The sequence below is a fragment of the Hetaerina americana genome, unplaced genomic scaffold (assembly GCF_022747635.1).
Source record: "Hetaerina americana unplaced genomic scaffold, ioHetAmer1.1.p SCAF_3, whole genome shotgun sequence".
In the NCBI taxonomy this organism is placed as follows: domain Eukaryota; kingdom Metazoa; phylum Arthropoda; class Insecta; order Odonata; family Calopterygidae; genus Hetaerina; species Hetaerina americana.
Window position 1 is genome coordinate 93,798,946 of NW_027286874.1, and position 22,728 is coordinate 93,821,673.

Here is a 22,728-nt window from a genome sequence, read left to right on the forward strand (position 1 = left end):
ACAGGAAATATTAGCCTAGGAGCCACTATTGGAAGTTTTAGCTGGTGGGGTCGTGAAATAAACATTAAAATTGAAGTATAAGATTGAGCTTATCATGGGAGTTGGGTTCGTCCGGAAAATAATTGTACTGATTTTTTCCCGCCGCTCCAGGCGGGCCCAGCACCGCTCTGACGGGCTGCGATTGGAGGGGGGTATGTTGGCAAGCGACGCTGAAAAAGGCAGTCGGCTCTGAGCTGTGGTGTAGTGAGGAGCTCTGTTAACGCGAACCTCCACGCTCGACCCACGTCACGGAACGCGATGCCGAAGTTTTTGGAGCAGCGTTATTCCATCAAATTTGCGGTAAAGCTTGGGAAATCGTCTACCGAAACTGTCGGTATGATTAACCAGGCTTACGGGGAGTCAGCCATGTCCAGAAACATGATCTTTCGGTGGCACAAGATGTTCGTGGAGGGCAGAGAAGAGGTCGACGACGAACCACGGCCTGGACGCCCATCAACGACACTCACCGACGAAAATGTGCGAAAAGTTCGCGATGTACTGAACTCTGATCGTCGTCTTAGTGTTCGGATGATAGCAGAGCAGTGTAATGTGCCAAAAACAATAGTGCACGAGATTAAAAACATCTGGCGAGCGATCAAAAACATCTGGCGGCTGCATCACGACAATGCGCCGTCTCACACCGCGCTTGTCGTGTCGGACTTCTTGGCCAAGCACGGCGTGGCAACGCTGCCGCACCCGCCCTACAGCCCGGACTTGGCACCACCGGACTTCTTTCTGTTCCCGAAGATAAAGAGGAGTTTGAAAGGAACGCGATACGGGACTTTGGACGCCGTCAAAGAGGCCGTGACGACGTGTCTTCGAGAGGTTCCCGATGATGCCTTCGCGGGAGCGTTCCAGGAATGGGAACGCCGCTGGAACAAGTGTATCGACTCACAAGGGTCCTATTTTGAGGAATATTAGCTTAAGATATGTAACAGTGGAATAAATTTTTTTTCCCGAGCTCAGTACACTTATTTTCCGGACGAACCCTGTATTATAGAATGATCAACGATTCTGTTTGCACATAAAACATCTGAAATTTTTAAATTACTTATATAACTTACATGGAGGCGAATCATAGATCCTGTGTGAAAATGCAAATGTCTCCTCATTAATTAAAATCTAAAATGCAAAGCATTATAGATCATAAGAAGGGGAATCATTAAATGATTCAGTGGATTCGCTTGCAAATGAAATAATCATGTAAAACTTGGTATCACCAGTGTAGCAGTTCAATTTGTTCTAACGTCATCAGCACACACTTCTTTCTGCAACTATGACCGGATTTCTGCATCAAGTATATACAACTTTTCAATAAACTGCAGGAATTAAAGGAATTAGAAAATCAAAAAAATAAAAAGTACCTTGGCGAGGTAAAAGAGTTTTATCTAAGGTTTTAAATTAAGTGCAATAATCTTACATCCGACTGGAAGAAAATATAGTTAGTGACCAACACATACTCTATGAGATTGAAAAAAAATACGTTTTCAGGAAAGAGATATGTGACAAATAAAACAAAAATAATTACATGGTAATGCAATTTTTGTTAATTTTTCGCTCAACTTTTTGGTCAATTTTCTTATGTTACACTGAAAAAATTGACTAAAATCGTAATTTGAGGCAACGTAAAAGTTCAACGTTTATTTTAATCTTACAAAGTTATCCAATTCAGACTCAATAATTCATTTTTGTTTGCTTCAAGACTAAAACTACTTAATAAAATTCCCCGTCAAACTATTGCTGGAGTAAATAACCTGAATGTAATTCTGCCACAAAAATGCCTGATTTTAATCAATTTTGGCCCTCCATCTTATGTCATGTGATTGAGCTGGATTCATAAGGACATCCGTGATGTGTCTTTACCAACTGTTTTATATTTAATGGAACAAATGAGAGGATGTAATTTCTTTCCACAATGTAAGCGCAATAGATGTAATTGTTAACTTAATTTGAACTTAAGGTCCCTAAAGGATTCATGCTAATTTTATTCTGATTCGCATTAAAGGACGGTCTTAATAATTTCAAGCAAGGAAGCCAAGCCAGAATATTCCCATCTCTCTCTCTCTATTCGTTTTCCTTTACTCAATCCCATCATGGAGTCAAACCGCAGAATTAAATTACTCTTCAAGGATAAAGTGATCATTCGTCAGAAATAACTTTTACATTCCTGCGAGATGAGCAAGATCGCGACATCAGCAGAAGTAACCACTACTGAGAAATAGTCTGGGTGGAGAAATTTACCAAGTAATTAGAGAAAGAAGTTTGGCAAATTTGAAATTCAAAATCAGACATAAATATATCATAAATAATATTGAAGTTGTTACCAGAGGGAGATCTAAAACTTCTGTAGCGAATCATGGAGTATCACGTTTCTGAACCATTTATTACTCAATCTTCTGCACTACGATACAACAATGAGATTTTCGCCATCAAGCGTATACTGCCACTCTTTTTCAACCCAAAATAGGAACTGAAAATATACTTTTATAGACATTGGAAGTCAAAAAAAAACAGCGCTCTAATTTAAAAATAATAAATGTTTGTACCACGACGATAACACATGGAAATAATCAATACGCTTAAGGGAGATGTTTCAAGGTTAATTAGGGTAATTCATTTCTGACTGCTGGAGTATAAAAGGAAGAAATATGACCAAGACATATAGGGTGTTTGCTGCATATCATCATACCAAGCATATGATGAGGGTGGTGGAGAGAGGGGATGTTTGGAGGATGGAATGTGAAGGAGAGCGGCTCGGCTAGCAATGGGTACGTCTCATTGTCAATACAAGTTTGCTGGGGAAGGGAACACGCAGGCGAGACACACGGAGGAGAAAGTAGCTCGTGTAGTTTCTCTCACTGAATCGATGGTGGTCATACGTCCTACGATATTGACTAATATTTGGCATAAGCCTTCGGTTTTCTGTCAATCTCAAATCTATTTAGTCTCAGCATTTACCTGACAATGGGAATAATGAATGCTGCTAAAACTGGTATCGAGCTTTTTTCAATCGATGCGTCGAGATCTTTAAATATGACAAATAATCCAGAACTAAGAATAAGATTTCAACTGAAATATAACAATAATTGATTTTTATTTTACGAGGATACATTTTGAATTAATCATTAAGCATAATTAAATATTATTGCTGAGAAATTTACGTTTTATCGTCTTAACTATCGGAATAAAAATCATAGCTTTGAGGTGACACAATGAGTAGTTGGAACTGTACAATTTCTCTTTAAAGCGAGTTATTATTTCAAGAAAAATCTTCAAAATATTTCGATTGCACTTGTAGTCATGATTTTAATATTTAGTTTAGTCTCATGAGTACTTATTTTGTATGGATTGCAGTTATAATGAAAAATTTGTTTTGTATTACGAAATGAACATGAATATGATGAAATTACCTACTGTCGTAATCAATTAACAAAATAATACGCAGAAGGAAAGCGATATGGAATTTATATTCTTGAAGAAGGAATTTTTTCGTTTGAAGAAGGAATTATTTTTAAGAACAAAAAAGAGATGATATTATCACGAAAGTACCTGAGCATACTCTAGAAAACACCTATCAAGTGCGAATAAAATATTATCATTCTCTGCGTGTCTCTCTCATGGATGCAATAGGCTTTATTGATTGCCACAAGCCATAAATTTCACTCTACTGTTTACCTACTATGGTTGACCTTAAAACACTTGTAAGGCTAGAAGAAATGATCACAATAAAATGAAGTTACTTATGTCAAAATATTTTTTTTTAATGTTCATTCCTCGTATCACTTTCTCAAAAGAGTCCGACTAGATACTTTCTAACATATACCACAAGGGCAGTCCGTAGGCTTTACAGCCACACTTTCCACACAGTAAATTGTACGCTAACCACGAAGGACGGGTTGAGACATCGGACCAGCTTTATGACATTATAGCATCACTTTATGTTCTGTGTCATAAGTATTCCGCACGAGAACTACACGTATTTGCACTTTGAATTTGAGTATGTGCATTCCCTGTCTCTCAGATGAGTTACAATTTTATTTTATTAGATACTTTTTAGTTGGTTAATATAGAATAATTAACATGGTATAGAATTAATCTGGTTAACTTGTTCATTATGCGCAAGTCAATTAATGTAATTGAATTTTACACAAAATCAATTTGAGTTACTATTATTACATTTATTTAATAATCAATGAAGTTTGTCTGCGATTAGTTTTATTTACAGGATTATATATCAAAGAGCTTTTTCCATTGTAATATTTCATGGAATGTAAATGAATTGAAATATAGAGTGGAATAAAACCCAAAAAGATCGTTGTGGTATAGCAAAACACGATAGCAAGGTTTGCATCTCATCTGATGATTGTATATTATCATTTGAGGGAAATTTACATGCAGGGGTCTTTAGGATGCAAAAAACAAAATCCGCTAAAAAAATTTAAAAAATTACCACAATTGAAGGATTGTTATTGAAGAAGAAGATGTGAATTGAATTACATCTGGATAAATCAACACAATACATGCTGAGCTCCCTGTTTCTGTAACTTTCCTAGATAGATATGGAACCGTTTACACAGGTATGTACCCTCGACAATTATTCCACATTACCTAGATATTCACTTCTACTCATAGTATTTTGCAACGAAAGAGATAAAGGGCGAATTTTGTCTAGTTCACAAATTAACGTAGAACCTACTGAAATACGTGTCCGCTGACCGATTTCCATTTCTTTTCAAAGTCTTGGAAAAAGAAATCATACGACCTTTGAGATTCACGATCAACGACTTTTAAAATTTTCTAAAATACCCTTCAGTCCATTGAAACTTTATTGTGCATCCAAGGTAATCGCCACGTCGAATGCCATGATGAAGCATTTCATGGGGAATCCGTCACGCACTGGCAGTCCGACGACAGCCCGGGGTAATTTACATGAGCATTGAACATGCACCGGGAATGGACGTCCGGTCCCAAACGGCGCGCTCCGCTCTCCGTCACGTAGTGAGTTCCGGTTTGCATCGTCATATCCCGAAAACCAGAAATCGGCGGACGGAAGCGGCCGGACCACGGATTGCGATGATTTTGGCGAATTTTCATATTCAAACGATCGAGTGCGCGATCGAATTATACAGGTTACTCTGGGAGGGTGGGAGAGGCATGGATCTCATTACGAGTTCCCCAAATTGCTCGTCTAGGTCGTTTGGAGGAAGTCGCCGAGCAGACGGAAACCAAACAAATGAAATCGGGTCGTGCGATATCGCAATGCATCAACTGTAACGTGCGATGTCAACACGGAATCTCATCTCTATGCCATCTCACCAAGCAATACGATTTACATGAGGAATTTTAACGTGTAACATTTATTCTGGCAACATATTAAAAATCTTTGGACTAATGTAAACAAATGATCGCTTTAATGTAGTCAGATTCAAATTTTTTCCTCGTCTCAAATTATATGCACCATTCGAAATAGTTGGCATATTATCACTTGTGATAAAAATAACTTCCTCTATGCCGAGATAATGAGAAAAGAAATTTCATGTGAGGAATTCCTAAAAGATCGTCATCATCGAATTTTGAACCATTTCGAGTTTACGTATGGACGATATGTGACCATCCACTTGTGTATCGTCCATACGGAATCGAAACTGTTGGGAGCACGTGGCACTAGAAATGAACCTGAAAGCTGACTTTAATAGGCAAGGGTAGAGTTTTTACCTCAACTTAGCTACATCCATGACACAGGGTGTGAAATTCACGCGTCCTGAACACGTTGGGTGGCCAGTTTCTTGCCTAGTGCCACCTGCGGTTTCCCGTCAAGTTCTTACAACCTGAAAACCTCACGGGCTGGATTTAATGCGGGATTTCCCAAAGGCATTAGCCAGAATTTTGAATTAGAAACCTTTAAATGTCAGTAGTCAAAGTTCTACCACACCATTCAATTTGATTATCCCTTAAACGTAAGTTAAAATATTTTCAAATGCTTCATTTAAAAACTGTTGCTCTCCCCAGAAGAATCCTCGGTCCGTCCACGCACTATGTGCTACGCGGGTATTTAAATTTGTTCGGGAGCATTCAATGGGATATGGTCCCATTGCCACCGCCTTCATCGACATGAATGCACGTCGCATGGGCCTAGAATCGAAAAAGCTCTTGACCGTGAGATCAAAAGAAAACAGAGACGACTGGCAGTGTGAAAAACCCATCTTCACGCAGTTTTCTTGAAAAACCGAACAAGGCCACTCTTCCTCAGTAGAAAATACAGTGAAATAGGATGCGTGAGGCGAGGAGACGAATGCAAGAAACGCCTACTGAGCAATCCCACTACTGAGAAATGTTTCCTTGGTCGTCAAGCACTGCGGAGATACCAAAAAATTTTCGGACCACGAAACTCTTTCCTCCACCTCCTCCTAACATCAAAATGAAGAAATTTGTAAACATAATTATGAGCAGGATATATTGCACATTAATGGATTGAAGTTATTTTCAAAATATTGGATGAAATCTAAATCCGAGATAGCAAACAAAAGTAGAGGTGCGATTGCAGAGAACTCATCAGAAACTATGAAATCATAATGAGCAAATATTTGATCAACTTTGCCTTTTTCTTTTCCTCATTTTATATTTGCTCATCACGGATAAATAAAAAAAAATGCATTGATGATTTATTTATTTAACGACTTTAATGGGTCGATATTGAGACTAATTCAGAGACTTAGTCCCTTCTTCCACCTAACTCTCATACAATGCAATGGAGACAATCACAAAAAATCATGCCCTAGGCGGAGGAAAATCCACCTGCTCGAGACTCGAACGCACAATCTCTGGATAGGCAGGCGAGGGCTTTACTCCGCCTGCCACCGCGACCAACACTTATAAAGAATATGTACAATAGAAAGGAAGTGAGGGCAACTCTATATCATATACACACAATGTAACCAGAATCCATACCCATGCAAATTTTGAAACTGGGTATACATACGTATGTAGCTGATACAGCAATACAAATATTACGCCAATTAAAATATATGATTTCTGCTTGAGGATTTTAATAAGTATAACCTGAGAATGCCATGTGGAGTAGTGGTGCTGACTTGCTTTAACACATTTTAAAAATAAACAGGAATAAAAAGCCGATTTTACACATTATAGAAAATTTATAATTCTTTTTTTTTAATGTAGGAGTATGCTCACTAAAAGAAATTGAAATTGCATCGCCAACTAAATAGTATGAAAAACAGGGAAAGATATTCATGTTTTTGGAGTTACTTTAAATGATACAAGTTGTTCCATTTAATTTTCAGAAGTGGGAAAAAGAAAAGAGAGCGATTCAAACTTGAAAAATACCCTCTACCATCCAAGATATCTAGTTGAACGAGAAAAGAATTATTTTGTTGCTCACATAATTGTGTTAACGCCAAAGGAATGAAATCAAAATTCTATTAATATTTCCGCGTAGACTTTGAAATTTATTTCATAGCTTTTCTGAAAAATAAAATTTTCTAAAGTACCTGAATTGATTACTTGTCTTAGTTCAAACTATTTAGAAATGTTTATTGATACATATAGAAAACTACACATTTCTAAATGATGATAATAGACTCAAAATGATCCTATGATTTAAAATAGACCAGAGGTAGGTGTAGAATACAATGCGGAATGTTGGGTTCAATCCATTCTCTCGTGCAACAGCTGTGAATCAGGTTATGCACACTCGAAAAGAAAATGCTCGGCGCGTGCTTGATCACTGGCTTAATCATGCCCCCACAAAAACAATGACAAAGAGCATGAGAATTATTTAAGTCAACAGCATTATGAGAGAAAATGGGCCGCGACCCAATAAACATGGGAAAGCAAGATGGGGGAAAGCAAAGGAAGGCATGAGCATATAGCTTCAACACTTTTTCATTGAGAATAAGGTGCAAATTAAGGGAAATTCATTAAAATTTTGGCATGGACTCAGGTTGAAGGTAGATGAAAATCAAGAAACAATGGAGAAACTCAACGTTAAGTTTCGTAGAAAGGAGAAAAGGGTATTCCGAGGAGGATGATTAATTGCTATGGAAATCGCAGATTACAAGCATCGACATGAGTGTAAGGATTATTCCAAAACAGCGTTGGCATTTAGTCTCTCTCTCTACATATATGCACATATACGAGGGTATATTTGTTTATATTAAATTTAATAAGAGAGACTTAATGCGCACCAAAAACGTAATTATCATGACACAAGTCTTTTTTTCCTTAAATCTCGGTGATATCAGCCAAATTCTTCTATATATACTTTTACACATATTGGTAAAACAACTCATTGGCATAACTATATTAACTAATAAATTAAAATTAAAAATTTTGCGAAAAATCATGATTATGGTGGTCATGTATTCACCGAAAATAAAAGGCTTTTATGAGCGTTACATTTATATTTTTATTATTTTTAAAGTGGCTAATTATTACTTCAAATTTGAGTGTGTGTGTATACATATATCAATCATAAACACGGTAATCAACTCAGTACAATATGTGCAAACACACACACATATATATATAAAATATGTCCTTTTAAATGTTGATATTATATTTGTGTACTATTGTGCCGTCCCATATATATATATGTGTGTGTGTGTGTGTGTGTGTGTGTGCGTGTGTGTGTGTGTGTCGTGGGGGTAGAGTGATGGACTACTGAACGGAGGGTCCCGGGTTCAATTCCCAGGCAAGGCACTCTGGGCACCTGCAGCTCCACCTATGTGGAGCTATGTGATTTTTTCGGGTACCAGGTCTGCCTGGCATAACCGGCACAGGGAAAGGAACTGGCCCCCCATACCATGATGTGTAAATTTCACACGCCGTCGGGCTTAGTACTGGGTAAACTCTACCATCACCTACCAAACCGACCTTCTGGTTGATTACTGTGTTTATATCCATTACTAAAAAGAAAGAAAGACTCGTACTTTTCCACAGATTTTATTATACGGTACAACGCGTTTCACCGACTTGGGGCATCATCAGGTACATCGGGTACATCAGGTACGTACCTGATGATGCCACAAGTCGGTGAAACGCGTTGTACCGTATAATAAAATCTGTGGAAAAGTACGAGTCTTTCTTTCTTTTTAGTAATGGATATTAAATACTTCCATGAAGTGAAGCCTGAAACAATAGAATATACTGTGTTTATGGTTGATACATGCATACACACACACACACACAAATTTTGAGTAATAATTAGTGACTTTAAACACCATCAAAATATAAATGTAACGCTCATAAAAGCCTTTTATTTTCGGTGAATACACGACCACCATAATAATAATTTTTCGCCTCTTTATTAGTTGATATATTTATTTCAATGAGTTGTTTTACCATTTTACCAATATGTGTGTAAGTATAAAAAAAGAATTTGGCTGATATCACCGATATATATATATATATATATATATATATATATATATATATATATATATATATATATATATATTATATCTGTGTGTGTGTGCGCGCGAGTGTTTAAACATACACACAATATCTGCAATATCTTCCATGTTAGGAATGAAATGCTGAGAAATGTGCTATAATTTATGCTTACGATTTAACTTTTATGCACTATATGTCATTTGTCGACTAAGGTAAGAATAGCCAGGTTATCTCAGCATTAAACCGCAAACGGAAAAAGCACAGGTAAGAGCTTCCGTTTTTCTCCTAATGTCAGAAATTATGCATTCACTTACATTCATTTACTCTAGTCTCTTTTGCAGCAATTCGCCATCTGACGCATTAGGACTTTAATGGAAACTCACTTTTTCAGAGGGAGCAGTCTCTCTTGACTCTTAATACGCCAAAGCCCAAACAGTTTTAATTAGACCGAATATTTTTTCCGCATTGTCCCTTTGTTTTGTGTGTTAGAGGATAGTTATTCTTACCAGGTTTCGTTAACCTTTTCTAAGAGAAAATTGACATGTAATGGAGGAGCATGAATCTCATCTTACGGTAATCACATAATTATGAGTTTTCATAAGCATTCTATCAATAATGGGTGCTACCTAATGCTAAGAATTTATGATACATAAATAATAGAAGCGACTTACAGGGTAACATTTTGTTATATAATCTGGGATGGTATTTGCATTTGAATTGAAGATAAAGCAACACTAAAATTTTATTTGAAGACCCAAGCAAGTCGTGTGCGCTTATTGGACCACTCAAAAATCTAACATTTGCTAAGAAATTCGACTTACCCAAGAGGGAGACATTTTAAAAAAACATCCCTTTTCATTAATATTACAGTACTAGTTTAGAGCGGGAACGATTTTTTTTGTGGGTAATGATTGATATACAACTAAATAGCATTTAGTGGTATATCAATCAATATCATTGGCCAGTTTATAGATATAATTTATAGCACGGGTGACGATATCCGAGTTATAACCGAGGATACGTCTTAGGTCACCCCTGATGCGCCTCTAGCGATCAATCTGGTGTTTACTGCACTCCGTTGCGAGATGTCTCACCTTTATGGGAGAGTTGCACTCAGAGTGTAAGAAATGTACGCTATTTTCACGGCCACAGACTGCACTGGCACACAACCATTGACCAGAATATTTATTATATTTTTTTAATGACGGAAAAAAACAATGCCAAATGGAATATTTACGATGAGGAATGGCGGTGCTATACCATAATGCACGTTTTTTAAGCAGCTTGACGGGACCATTGATGGAGAGAAGCTGGAGATTGCTCTACAGTAATCTAAATTAAGCTTACTTAAATTAAATGGTTAATTATTACGCCACGAGAACGTCACAATAAGCATTTCCATGTTAATTGGAAAATGAAAATGGTATCATTGATGACGGACGAGCACAAACAATAAAATATTTACCATATTGTTATGAGTTAGTGCATGGACATATTATCCATGGCTTAGTATTTTAAATAGCAATTCTTATAAGTTTTCTGTATTTGCTACTGCCCTCACGTCAAGAACACGAACACGCGAATAAAACCAGGCCCGGCGTCAATATGAACTTCGAAGGAGATCGAATTGTAAACGGGAACACGATGGCCAAAACATAAACCATACATATTTTCATTGGATTATTCCTTACTTATCCATTCGAGTCATGTATTTACCACCGTCAGTAGACATTCTGACTGAGCGAAGTTCTAAATGAAAGTTCGCGAAAGGGGATCGAGATGGTGCGGGGGCTAACGTACTGGCTTCCCACCCTGAGGGCGCGGGTTCAAATCCCGGCGGTGTTGAATATTTTTCAGAGGTTATCTCGATCCCTACTTGAGGTGCTTTGTGGAGGGCACTTTGAGTGAGTACGCCGTCCGTCGGATGGGACGTTAAACTGCGGACCCCTTGGCGCCTTTCGTAAAGAGTAGGCTAATGCCGACGCCGGGTTTCTCTCCACCCTTCATCCTTTCCTGTCCATCCCCTATGGCGCAAATGACCTCAGCTGTCGGTCGCCTCCCCTAAATACTACTACTACTAAGTTCGCAAAATACAATTGGCGAAACCGATCGCGGTTGTAATAACTCAACAATTTGCCAATTATTCGATTTAGGCGTCCAACAAAAAATTATGTTTCAAACGTCTGCATCCACATGATAACATGCGAGCTCCTATATGGACGCATGGTATGAAGAGGATAGTTAGGATATCACCTTTACATATGAAATAAAATTGCATTGAATTCTAAATTTATTGAATCCAGTGTCCACAAAAGTAATGACAGACGACAATATACCTCTCTTTCTCTCTCGTTTGAATGCCTAACCTCGGTTATATCTTGACCGTAGTGTGAGAAGGAAAGGCAAGACAAAAATGCCGGAGAAAGAGCTATTTTTATTAATATCTGCTTCAATTCATCCGCAGATTTTGCCACCCGCGTGTGGCCTCGCTGAATGTTGTCAACCTCTTCTCCACTGCCTTCTGCATCCGGCGACACAGTTCTCCTCTTATCAAGGTCTTCCACCACGCAGGCCAGCCACCTTTACCTCTCTTCTCCTCCGCTTCCATCTATTGCTATTTTCCGTAGCATTTCTACCCTCTCATTACATGCCCTACCATTTATCACCTCTACTACCGTTAAATTTATTTGCTCTAAATTCTTAGTCTGACAATCTATTCGTCTGGGTATTGGCTGGGTTCCCATCGAAATTGCTCCAAAAAATATACATAACACACTATTTTTACGGTATTTTCTTAAAATCTACTCAAACTAAGAAAAATTAAATTTTCAAATGTACCAGGAACATTTGAAAATTTAATTTTTTATTAATTAACCATGGAAACCTCATACACGAGGAATACTACACGTCGTGTAACATTTTAAGGAATAAATAAAACTAGAATTCCTTATTCTTACGAAAGCTGATCCAAATTTAAAACGCGGACGTTTATGTGCCCTGTAAGAGTGTGATAATTTTAGACCACTCTTGTTGGAAGAGTGCATGAACCGTAAGGAAGTAGTTTTCCTAAGGGTATGATTAACGTAATATTCAGGTGATTTGAGAGAAAAATTAATTGCTAATTTAGGACAGCCAATTTCAGCTACAAGTATACATCACTTTTTAAATTTCTTAAATAAACACGCACACAATTTTGACGATGTTATCCACTACCAATCTGGAAGTATAGAATTATCTATGATTGTTATAATTGGTTGATTACGAAGATAAGATGTATAAAATAAACGCCCTACTTCCATAGAGATATTTTCTCTTTGCAAATAATTTTCCTTACCCTTACTTTTTATTTAGCACGGATATCTCGATGTACAATCTAATTACTTAGGATTACTCGTTTTCGTTGAGAAAATCAGTAACGTTTTGGGACTCCAAAATTACCTGTATTTTCAATGATTTCAGAGTCCATAATTTAATTTTTCAGATTAGTAATTGAATAAAATTAATTTAGAAATTCCAGAGACAATTTTATACGTTTTAAATATTTAATTAAATTTATTTCATTTAAAAAATATATCATTAATGAGTGAAGTCTCAAAAGTTCCCTTCCACACGCCCAGGTGATGACTTGGCGCGTCGTGAGGCGTGACAACTTGTGACGGAGGCATTGTGATTTAAAATGAATCTGGCCTAGCTCTTGATACAATATAAACTATCTGCAACGTACCTACAATTCAGGCGTAATAATAGAATAAATAAAATGATAATAATGTGTACATGTATTTAAATGGTAAAATATTTTGAACAAATGATTTTTCTAGAGTTAATATTTTACAATGTAGAAAAAGTTAAAAGTGAATTTTGTAAGGTTCCAGTGGAGATTGACACAACCTTCTTCTGAGCATCTCTCGAAGAATATTTTACTGTGTAAGTATTGGAAAACAGATACTCCCTTTGTTAAGCAATTATATTTTAATTAATTTAAATTGCTACTTAGCCTATCTCGCATGAAGGCCAATAAGAGTAGATCCTCGACTTCAACCATGAATATCAACAAGTAATTTCCATAAACTAAGAAGCTTGTTAGTACGGCGAATAAGAACTAAAGCTTGGGAGGAACCTTCCATCTCCTACCTGTTCTCCTGTTTGACCTCTCCTCAACGAAAAATCAACCCTCCAAACATAAGTTCTACGCACCCTCGTTGTCGATCTTCTCGATCAAGTCCGCCGTCGACGCGTAAGAATTCCTCCTCATAGTGGCTATCGTCGACAGAGGGGTCGCGGGGTGGAACGGGGTGCAGGGTGTCGGGAGAGACCCCGACTGCGCGCTGAGGGGCAGCGTCGGGGAGCAGGAAAGCCTTCCGCCCCAACCGGGGTGCCTCTGCCCCGCCCCGCTCGCTGGGGAACCCGATTTCGTCTCCCTCGGTCTGACAGGGGGTGTGCCGCCTCCACCAGCCCACTCGGACGCCCTCTTCTCCACCGGCGACGGCAGAAGGTCCTCGTCATCCGAGCGCCGTTCCGACCACTCCACCCGCACCCTTGGTGGCGTCGGGACGCCTCCGTTCCCCTTCCCCTCCGCCGTCGCACGCCCACCCTCCTCCTCCTCTCCGCCCTCCTCGCTTGACTCGATAAGCCAATCCTCTGAGTATCCCGTCCGGTGGCCCTTGTCCCTCTTCGGCCCGGGTTCGAGTCTCTCCCCGCCTATCATCGCATTCAGCCACCGGCTGCCCATGAGCTTGAGGCTCATGCGGACCGAGCTCCGCCGGCGGCGGGCCTCGACGGTCGAGGCCCGGCGCTCTACCTCCATCCTCCCGGGCTCGCTTCCCTCCACGGTCGCGAGAGATCACTGCCACCGCCGGTCGGCCTCCTTCGGTATCCGAGCCGGGCCAATCAGAGCCCGGAGCACGGGGGTCGTGGCCACTTTAGTCGGACGGGGACCGATCCCTGCCAGTCCAACATCTGAGAGGTGCGTCGGTGATTAACGTCGAAGTTTGGGAGGGCCACAAGGAAGGGCTTGTACGCGGGCAAGTCGAAGTTAAGTGTCTGGTTGGAGAGACTGGTAACCACGGGCAGATCGACGACCCAAGGTGAGGTCGATGATGAAAACGAGGATATTTTATCAAGGTTGGGAAGACGATTCCGGATCAGCATCTGCAATTTCTACTGATGGGAGGCACCTTTCCGAGCAATCAGCACTCCTGGTTTCGATAAAACTGCTAGGACCTAATTAATAACTTCTGGAAGAACGGAGAGTCACAAGAGAGTTGTCCTGCCATGCCCATCCCCGAGATCCCCGATATCTCACAGGGAGGACGGGCGGATGCCAGGACTTCACTGAACTGCCCTTGCTCTAAGAGTGCACTCTTGCGAGAAGAAACGGATTCACTGCGGTCGGGAATGGCTTCTCCCTCCTCCAGTCCCCCTACTCCTTAATGCACTCCCTCCTGATGAAGAGTAACCGCACTGTAATCAAAACGACCGCGTACCGGCAGTTCCCGCCCGCGGAGGGAGAAGCTGAGAGGGAAGAAGGGTGTCGTCTGTTGACGAGACCCTGACAGACTCACGCTGAATTCGCCGAGGACACGCACGCTGCAGATCACGGAACGAACGCTCACCGGCTGAAAGCGCGGACGCGACTGCAATTCAACGGGTCTCGACCGCCCTTCCCCCAAGGCGACGGGCGACGCGGCATCCGTGACGCGCGGTCCCTTTCTTTTTCCTCCGAGGAAAAGTCGGACGGACCTGGGAGGCGTGCAGAAGGGTTTCCCAGCTGTGTTGACGATCGCACGGGCGGTCACGAGGGGAGAGCGGAAGAGGGGCGAAGGGGTGAGGCGGAAGGGGGCGGGAGAAATGGGTCGTGGTGACAGTGACGGGCGAAAATGGCAGCACAAATGTCGAATCGCAAGGAGCGTCGCTCTTGCTGACGCATTGGTGCGACACACCGTCCACAGGTGGGGCGATCGTCTGACCGATGTATTGCTTGACTTTGTAGGTCCTGCCTGTTGGTGGTGACGTGAGTCGCCAGAAGTTAATTGTTCACATCTGTGTTAGAATATCGGGCTCGCGGAAATACTTATATAGTATCCGAATATTGAACTTTAGGTGTTCGGGCTGTACAACCTTGTCAGTGCTTGAGGAGCGCATAATCCGTCAACAGAACCGTATTTATTATTTCGGGATTTCGCCGTAATATGTATTCGCGATATGACAAAAGTTTTTTTAAACACAATCGCACTTGGTAAAGGTGTGGCATTGATCGAGATATGTACCCTTAAGTCACAAGAATGCCATAATCATAATGGCAGGGAGTCTAGTGTTGAATAGCAATTACTATGCTATTTTAACAATGCGAGTTCAACATATTTCATTTAATTTTCCATCAATGTTAATTGGCAGTCGGTATTATATGTACATAAGTTGACCTCACTCAAATTGAGTAAGGATGAGCTTACGTGTGCGAGTATACTTCCGAATGACAGCCTAACTAATTTCTTCGAGGCATGACGAAGTGTTTTTACTTGGAACGGCGAAGCTTCAACAGCCATTTTAATTAGACCACTCGTTTCAGTTAGACAAGGACACTTTTCCCGCGTGTAAAGTGGGGGCCGGATGAGAACTTAACACCAAGCTTCGAGAAAACATGATTCATCATTAACTTTTGACCGACCGTAATCAGTTGACACCCGTCTCGTTACTTCTCGCACTTTGGATTATTTAATGAATGCTGATTCCGTAAAAAATCATGAATACCAACCTACAAAAGAAAACATATTTCAATTAAGGAAGTATTAAAAGTACTTAATCTAATTTCAACAGTGACTTGATGGGAAATATGCTGTTGAAGGGTGTTACTAATTGGGCCGCTGACGCTCGGTGACACCAGTGAGGCTCCCCGCGCCTAGCACAGTTTGTATACTGGCCTGTATATGCATGAATAGCCTGTATATGCATGAAATCTTTTGCAAATAAACATTCTCGCAGAAGCACGTCCCATGCTAGAAAAAAAGTGTTACACTATATCCTGACGGTGAGTTAATAGAAAGAAAATAAAAACGTCTGGTAGCTTGTCTCTGGGTTCTGAAGGCAGTGAAAGGAAGTCAATAGATTACGGCGGGTGGGGGAAACATTCTGATGGCGTTTGTAAGGGATAAGGAGAATGACTATGACCAATTCTAATTAAATGAGGGGACCTAGAAACCACAATGGAATCAATGAAAACATTCGACAAGTAAACATTCGCACACTTAATGGAAACCTGTATGAGAAATATGCGATTAATTAATTTACTTTAACGTTGAGAATAATTAACTAATTACATTCTTCTTTGTGAAAACTTGTTTTTTTTCAGATATGAAAGGAAACCTACTCATTCATCACGATAAGTGACCAAGAGTAAGGCTGCAATCCAGGTTTTATTTTTAACGTAAATAATTCTCCTTATTTTCCTCAAATTAAACTCATACATGGTATAGTATCTTCAGCCAAAGAGCAATATGAAAATCAAGTAGGATGTTGGGAGGTTGATCAATCCTGTTGAGTTTAAAGGAATATTCGAGGCAATGAGAGAAAACCGGTCAATGTAATCGGAAAACCGGCAGAGAAAAAAACCAATGGCAACATCCATGACCTGGGCCGGATCGTAATCCATAAAGCTGACATTATGAGACTGGAGATGTGCTTACCTTTCCCTATATGTCCCTCGGGCGTCACGAAGGGCGCTGTGCGTACAATTCGAGGACAAGGAGTAACAAACGCGTCATCAAAGGCGAAAGCGAAAGTCCCGCCGGGTGATATGATGGGAGGGCGCAGTGAACAAAGGGCTGTGGAGAGTGTGGGGGGGGGGGGGGGGTTCCGTGATGGAGATATGACCGCCATTGACTAGGGGAAAGAGCTTGGGAGACATCTTTTGGGAAGACAAATGTTTTGATCGCTTGACATCGAGGACCCACATGCTGCGAGCATAGGGAGTTTTAAAGAAATTAATCATATCACAGAGCCAATGCGCTTCCCACACGTCTTCCGGCGGTCTTTACAAAGATAATTACGAGCGAAATTGAATGACAAAAAACCATCAACCACGGCATTCTGGTGAGGAGTTCAGTCCTTTTGACTATTCGAAATAATTAATTGCTTATTACATATATTACACTCATGGAGCTTTTTTTACAGAGAAATTTAATTTTCCAACTCGATCTTTAAACAAAACGAAATTGTGAAATACATGTAAATCCCAACAGAACAAGATCCTTACAGGTTTATCTCAAAATAATTAATTAGAGTTGTAAACTTCAGCATGCAATTACATTCAAAAGAGTCAGCTAAGTCATAATTTGTCTTCGATTATGCATTAATAAGAAAGAGTTCGATGAATAGGGTATTTGATCATTTATGAAGACGTTATTTGAGAAAATCACGCAATTTAGTATAAGCATTATAGTGCGTTATGTTAGTTTCCTTTATGGTCAAAGTAATATCACTAAATATTGTTCCTTTAAGATAATTAAAATTTGCATTATCTTTTCCATTAATAATATTGATAATGGTCGCGAGTTAGAGTGAATCCTTATGCTAGGGTGCAATATGATTTCAGATCTGGAAGTAAAAATGTCTTAATTGCCAAAAAACAACGGGAGATGCGGCGACACTAACTTTTTACGGAGTCATCAATTTCTTAATCATTAATGTTTGATAAGGAGTCGATGAAAAAGTGCATTTCTGGATCAATTTATGCGTGTGTCAGTCCCAAAACATTGCATTACAATAACGTAATTTTACGTAAGAATGAACAAAGCAAAAGGTATAAACTTCGTTAAGTTTATAATTTTTAATTTGTGCGGTAAAAACGAATTTTGGATTAAATTACTCAAATGAAAATTACTCTGAATGAAACGGAATCTCTTCTCCTGAAATTGACTGTCGCAAATTCGGTGGAGAAAATCACTACGGGTCATTTCACGGTTCAAGTCCAAGTGTGTTCTCCTAGACTCGCGGAAATAAAACAAAAAACACTCATTTTTCCTTTAAAAAGTCTATTATAATAGTAAAAATGGGGCAAAAAATGGTATCTAGAGATTTAACATCTTTGATAAGAAAATGTTTTTATAGTTTTTATTATTTCAGTCTTCCTAAAGGAACACTGAAATAATAAAAATCTCTTCACCAATTTGCTACATTTCTCTCTGAGTGGCTATTTTACTTGCGACCGTGCACCACGGCCGTCAAGGCCAGACGGCATGCCGACAACGACATTATAGTCTAGGAGAATTTGAGAGGTAGAATATTGCGGAATTGAAGAAGAGTTTAATGTAGTGCTTGGGTATTAGGTTGTCTTTTTAGACGAAGCTAAGAAATGTAGTAGTGAAGTAAAGACCGGTGTCCATCCAAAACCTACCTAAAACGGACTACTAATTGATAATGATATTTCAACGGCCGATTAATCCCGAAGTTGTAATAGTTGGTCGGTTCGGGGAAGCAACCGACAGCTGCGGTCATTTGCGCCCTTAGGGATGGATGGGAATGGACAAAAGGTGGAGAGAAACGCGGCGTCGCCATTGGCCTAATCTTAACGAAAGATGCAAAGGGGCCGCAGTTTAGCATCCCATCGGACGGACAGTATACTCACTTAAACTGCTCTACAAATATTATGACAAAAAGGTATCGTCGATACATAGATGAAAGTACCTCCATTCCTATAAATCACCATCACCGAGATACTATGCGTCAGTCACCATAATTGGAGATAGAACTTCGCATAACCCTGACGAAAATAGTGAGGCGATGTATGTAACCAAAGTGTTAACTTTTACACATAAAATAAAACTTCTCAATCGTAAGTCTCCGAGCAGAGTTCGGTGGATGAAACGAATTCTCTTCTCCTGAAATTGACTGTGGCATATTTGGCGGAGAAAATCACTCCGGGGCGTCCCACGGCACGAGCCTGTGTTCCACAAGCATAGCCAAAGCTCTCTGCAAGTTACAGCTCTGGGAGAACCGTGCGAACGGCTCATGTCGGGTGACCCGATTCAGTGGATGGGCTTCACGACCCGAGGCAACCACCACTGCTGCTCCGGGGGCCAAGCGGGACGACGGCGGCGGGGTGATGCATTGCGGACGACGAGAGGGCACAAACAGCATGACTCCAGGGGGACGGAGGGAGGGGGGTTGAAGAGAGAGAGAGAGGGGTTAGCGGGAGAGGCAATTGAGTGAGTTAGAGAGACAGCAGTCGCGGCGGCGGTTGGGGGCGGGGAAAGGTCTGAAAGGGTGCGGGCGTGCACGGCAGGAAGGAGTTTCCTATTGGAATGATTGGGAGTAAATAGAGTCACATGCGTCTGCATATATCGGAGGCAGTTGAGGGAACGCTCGGGTCTCGAGTCAAAAAGTGTTAGCGGGTGGACGAAGATGAGGGGGCAACTGGAGGCCACGGCCACGGAGGAAGGCGAACGGATGGAAGAAGAAGACATCGGAGGATACATCGAATCAAAGTTCGAAATATGTTGGCGCAGAAGGTTGTGGTGGTACATGCCGTGAGGTGACCGTCACGAGCAGCTGAATGCTGCTGCGGATACAATTAATTTACCGACCAATATACTTGAACGACTATGAATTACTCTCCTCCGATGTTTAACTATGTGTGTGAGTATATACACTATATACATATGTGTGCAAACACACACACACACATTCACACCTATATCTATATATAGATTATACGGAAACACTCACACGAGCAGCACAATACTGGGACGGCACAATAGAACACAAATAGAATAGCAACATTTAAAAGGACACTCAGACGTCGACGTCGAAACGTCAAAACAACATATTGTGAGTGTCCTTTCTTTGTCTCTGTATGGTTTAAAAATCTACATCTGTGTTTTTATATATTTGTGCGTCGCCGAAGAGCGTTCCATTTCGTAGACGTAACACGGAAGTGCCGAATAGTACAATACACAGTAAAACACAATATAGAAACACAAAAAAAAAGAAGAACACTCACACGTATTTTCTTGATATTTCGACGGAAACAATCCGTCTTCATCTGAAGATATAGAAGTAATACTTTATAATTTACTTCTATATCTTCAGATGAAGGCGGATTGTTTCCGTCGAAATATCAAGAAAATACGTGTGAGTGTTCTTTTTTTTTGTGTTTCTATATTGTGTGTTACTGTGTATTGTACTATATATATATATATATATATATATATATATATATATATATATGTATACACACACATAATACAAATAAAATAGTGACTCTTAAAAGGACACTCACATGGTAAATTGTTTACGCTTTCAGCCTTCTCCGAGGCCTTCTTCAAGTAAGACTGAAAATTTGCTGGAGAGCGGTTAGGGGTCTGGGCGGGGGAGGGGAGGTAGAGGAAATGCTCTCTCATATATATATATATATATATATATATATATATATATATATATATATATATATATATATATATATATATATATATATATTTGTGTGTGTGTATGTATGTATATATATACATATATATAATACACAGTAACACACAATATAGAAACACAAAAAAAAAGTCAGTCAGTCAGTCATTACTTCTATATCTTCAGAGGAAGACGGATTGTTGTTGTCGAAATATCAAGAAAATACGTGTGAATGTTCTTTTTTGTTTTTTTTTTGTTTCTATATTGTGTGTTACTGTGTATTGTACTATTCGGCACTTCCGTGTTACGTCTACGTAAGCATACTATATATACATATATATATATATATATATATATATATATATATATATATATATATATATATATAGGCGCACATGTATATACATATATATATATACATATATATATATATATATATATATTATATATATATATACGAGGATGTATATGTACAGGGGCTGTCCCAAAAAGTAAATAAAGCGATTTTTTCTGGCGAAGTGGACGAATGCAGTGGGACGATTTGTGGCGGGGAAAAATGGTGAGAGCTCTTGGAAAAGCAACACGGCCCGCGTCAGTTGTCTGGGGGCCGTTACAGTCTGCGAATCGCTGCCGTACTGAACCCCTGTTCGAGGGTTGCGTCATAAATTCACGATTCCACTTTCCGTGGAGCAATGATATGCGATAAAATTTTGTATTAAACTCAGGGCTTCGCCTTGGAGACCATGACCATGGCTAAGGATTCTTATGGAGATGGAGAGATGTCCCAAATGATGGTTTTTTGCTTGAACAGGATGTTATGGGAGGGTAACGATGAGACTGGCGATGAGGAATGCCCTGAAAATTCATCTAAAACTCAGTGTGATGAAAATTTGCAAAAAGGGAGACACATGCTCAATTCTGATTGGCCCCTAAATGTCAGGATTTTAGCAGAGTGCAATATTCAGAAAACTATAGTGCATTAAATTCTTACAGGATATTTAACCATTAGAAAAGTGTGCCTAGATGGTCTCCAATGTGCTGTCGGAAGATTGCTTGTTTGACAATCTTGCCTTGGACCTCTTGGAACACTGTGAAAGTGACCCGAATTTTTTACAATAGGTGGTTACTGGTGACGACTTATGGGCCTTTGAGTACCATCCAAGTACAACCCCTTTGAGTACCATTTTGAACCAATGGATTATGTCATACATGCCACGAAGAGATGCCTTAACGAGGGTTCTGTTGATGCCTTGCAAGAAGTGTACCAGAAGCGTGGTAGAGGCGCTGACATCGGTGTACTGGTGCACAAGAGTGCTGTTTTGAAGAGTTTTAGTAATTTGCACTTTGCTCCAATAAAGTTTTCCGATTTATTCTCCTTATTTTTTGGGACATACATTGTAGAAATTCGTAAATTATTCTATAATTACTTAGAAAATCCATGAGATGACGCCCGTAGCATCGGAAAAGGCTTGCTTTCAGTAAGCATCACATCTTACCAGACTTTTGTTTAAGCTTCATTTCCATAGTCAGTTAAAGCAACAAATATTGTTTATTTAGAAAAATGGAAAAAAATATTTTCGTGCGGTGATAAAACAATTCTGTATAAAGGGTTAATACTAAGGCTTAAAGGAGCTCATGACATGTTTGCTCCTGTGTTTGCAACTGTTTCCAATTGAGTAAACGAGTTGAAACGTGGCAGCACTTCCACAAATGAAGCGCATCGTTCAGGACGGCCAGTGGAAGTAACTTCCTCCGAAATAATTGACAAAATCCACGTTTGGCTTTAAGGGATCGACGAATCAATGTTCGCGAAATAGTTGAGGCCAAAAGCATGTCACAAGGTACAGTGTTTTCAATTTTGCTCGGGAAATTGAAAACATCTCG

General features: G+C 39.8%; 1 protein-coding gene across 2 annotated transcripts in view; it reads right to left on the minus strand.

Annotated features, from left to right (window-relative positions):
- The window catches only part of wake (wide awake), a 143,927-nt gene that overhangs the window by 47,219 nt on the left and 73,980 nt on the right, over positions 1-22,728 (minus strand). The window contains exon 1 of one of the 2 annotated variants that reach the window (XM_071587430.1): positions 13,645-13,806. The exons of the other annotated variant lie outside the window; for it this stretch is intronic. Coding sequence (XP_071443531.1) covers positions 13,645-13,702 — 58 coding nt within the window. The 5' untranslated portion in view covers positions 13,703-13,806. Of the gene's footprint in view, positions 1-13,644; positions 13,807-22,728 lie in introns of those variants that run through there. 2 annotated transcript variants of the gene reach the window in all.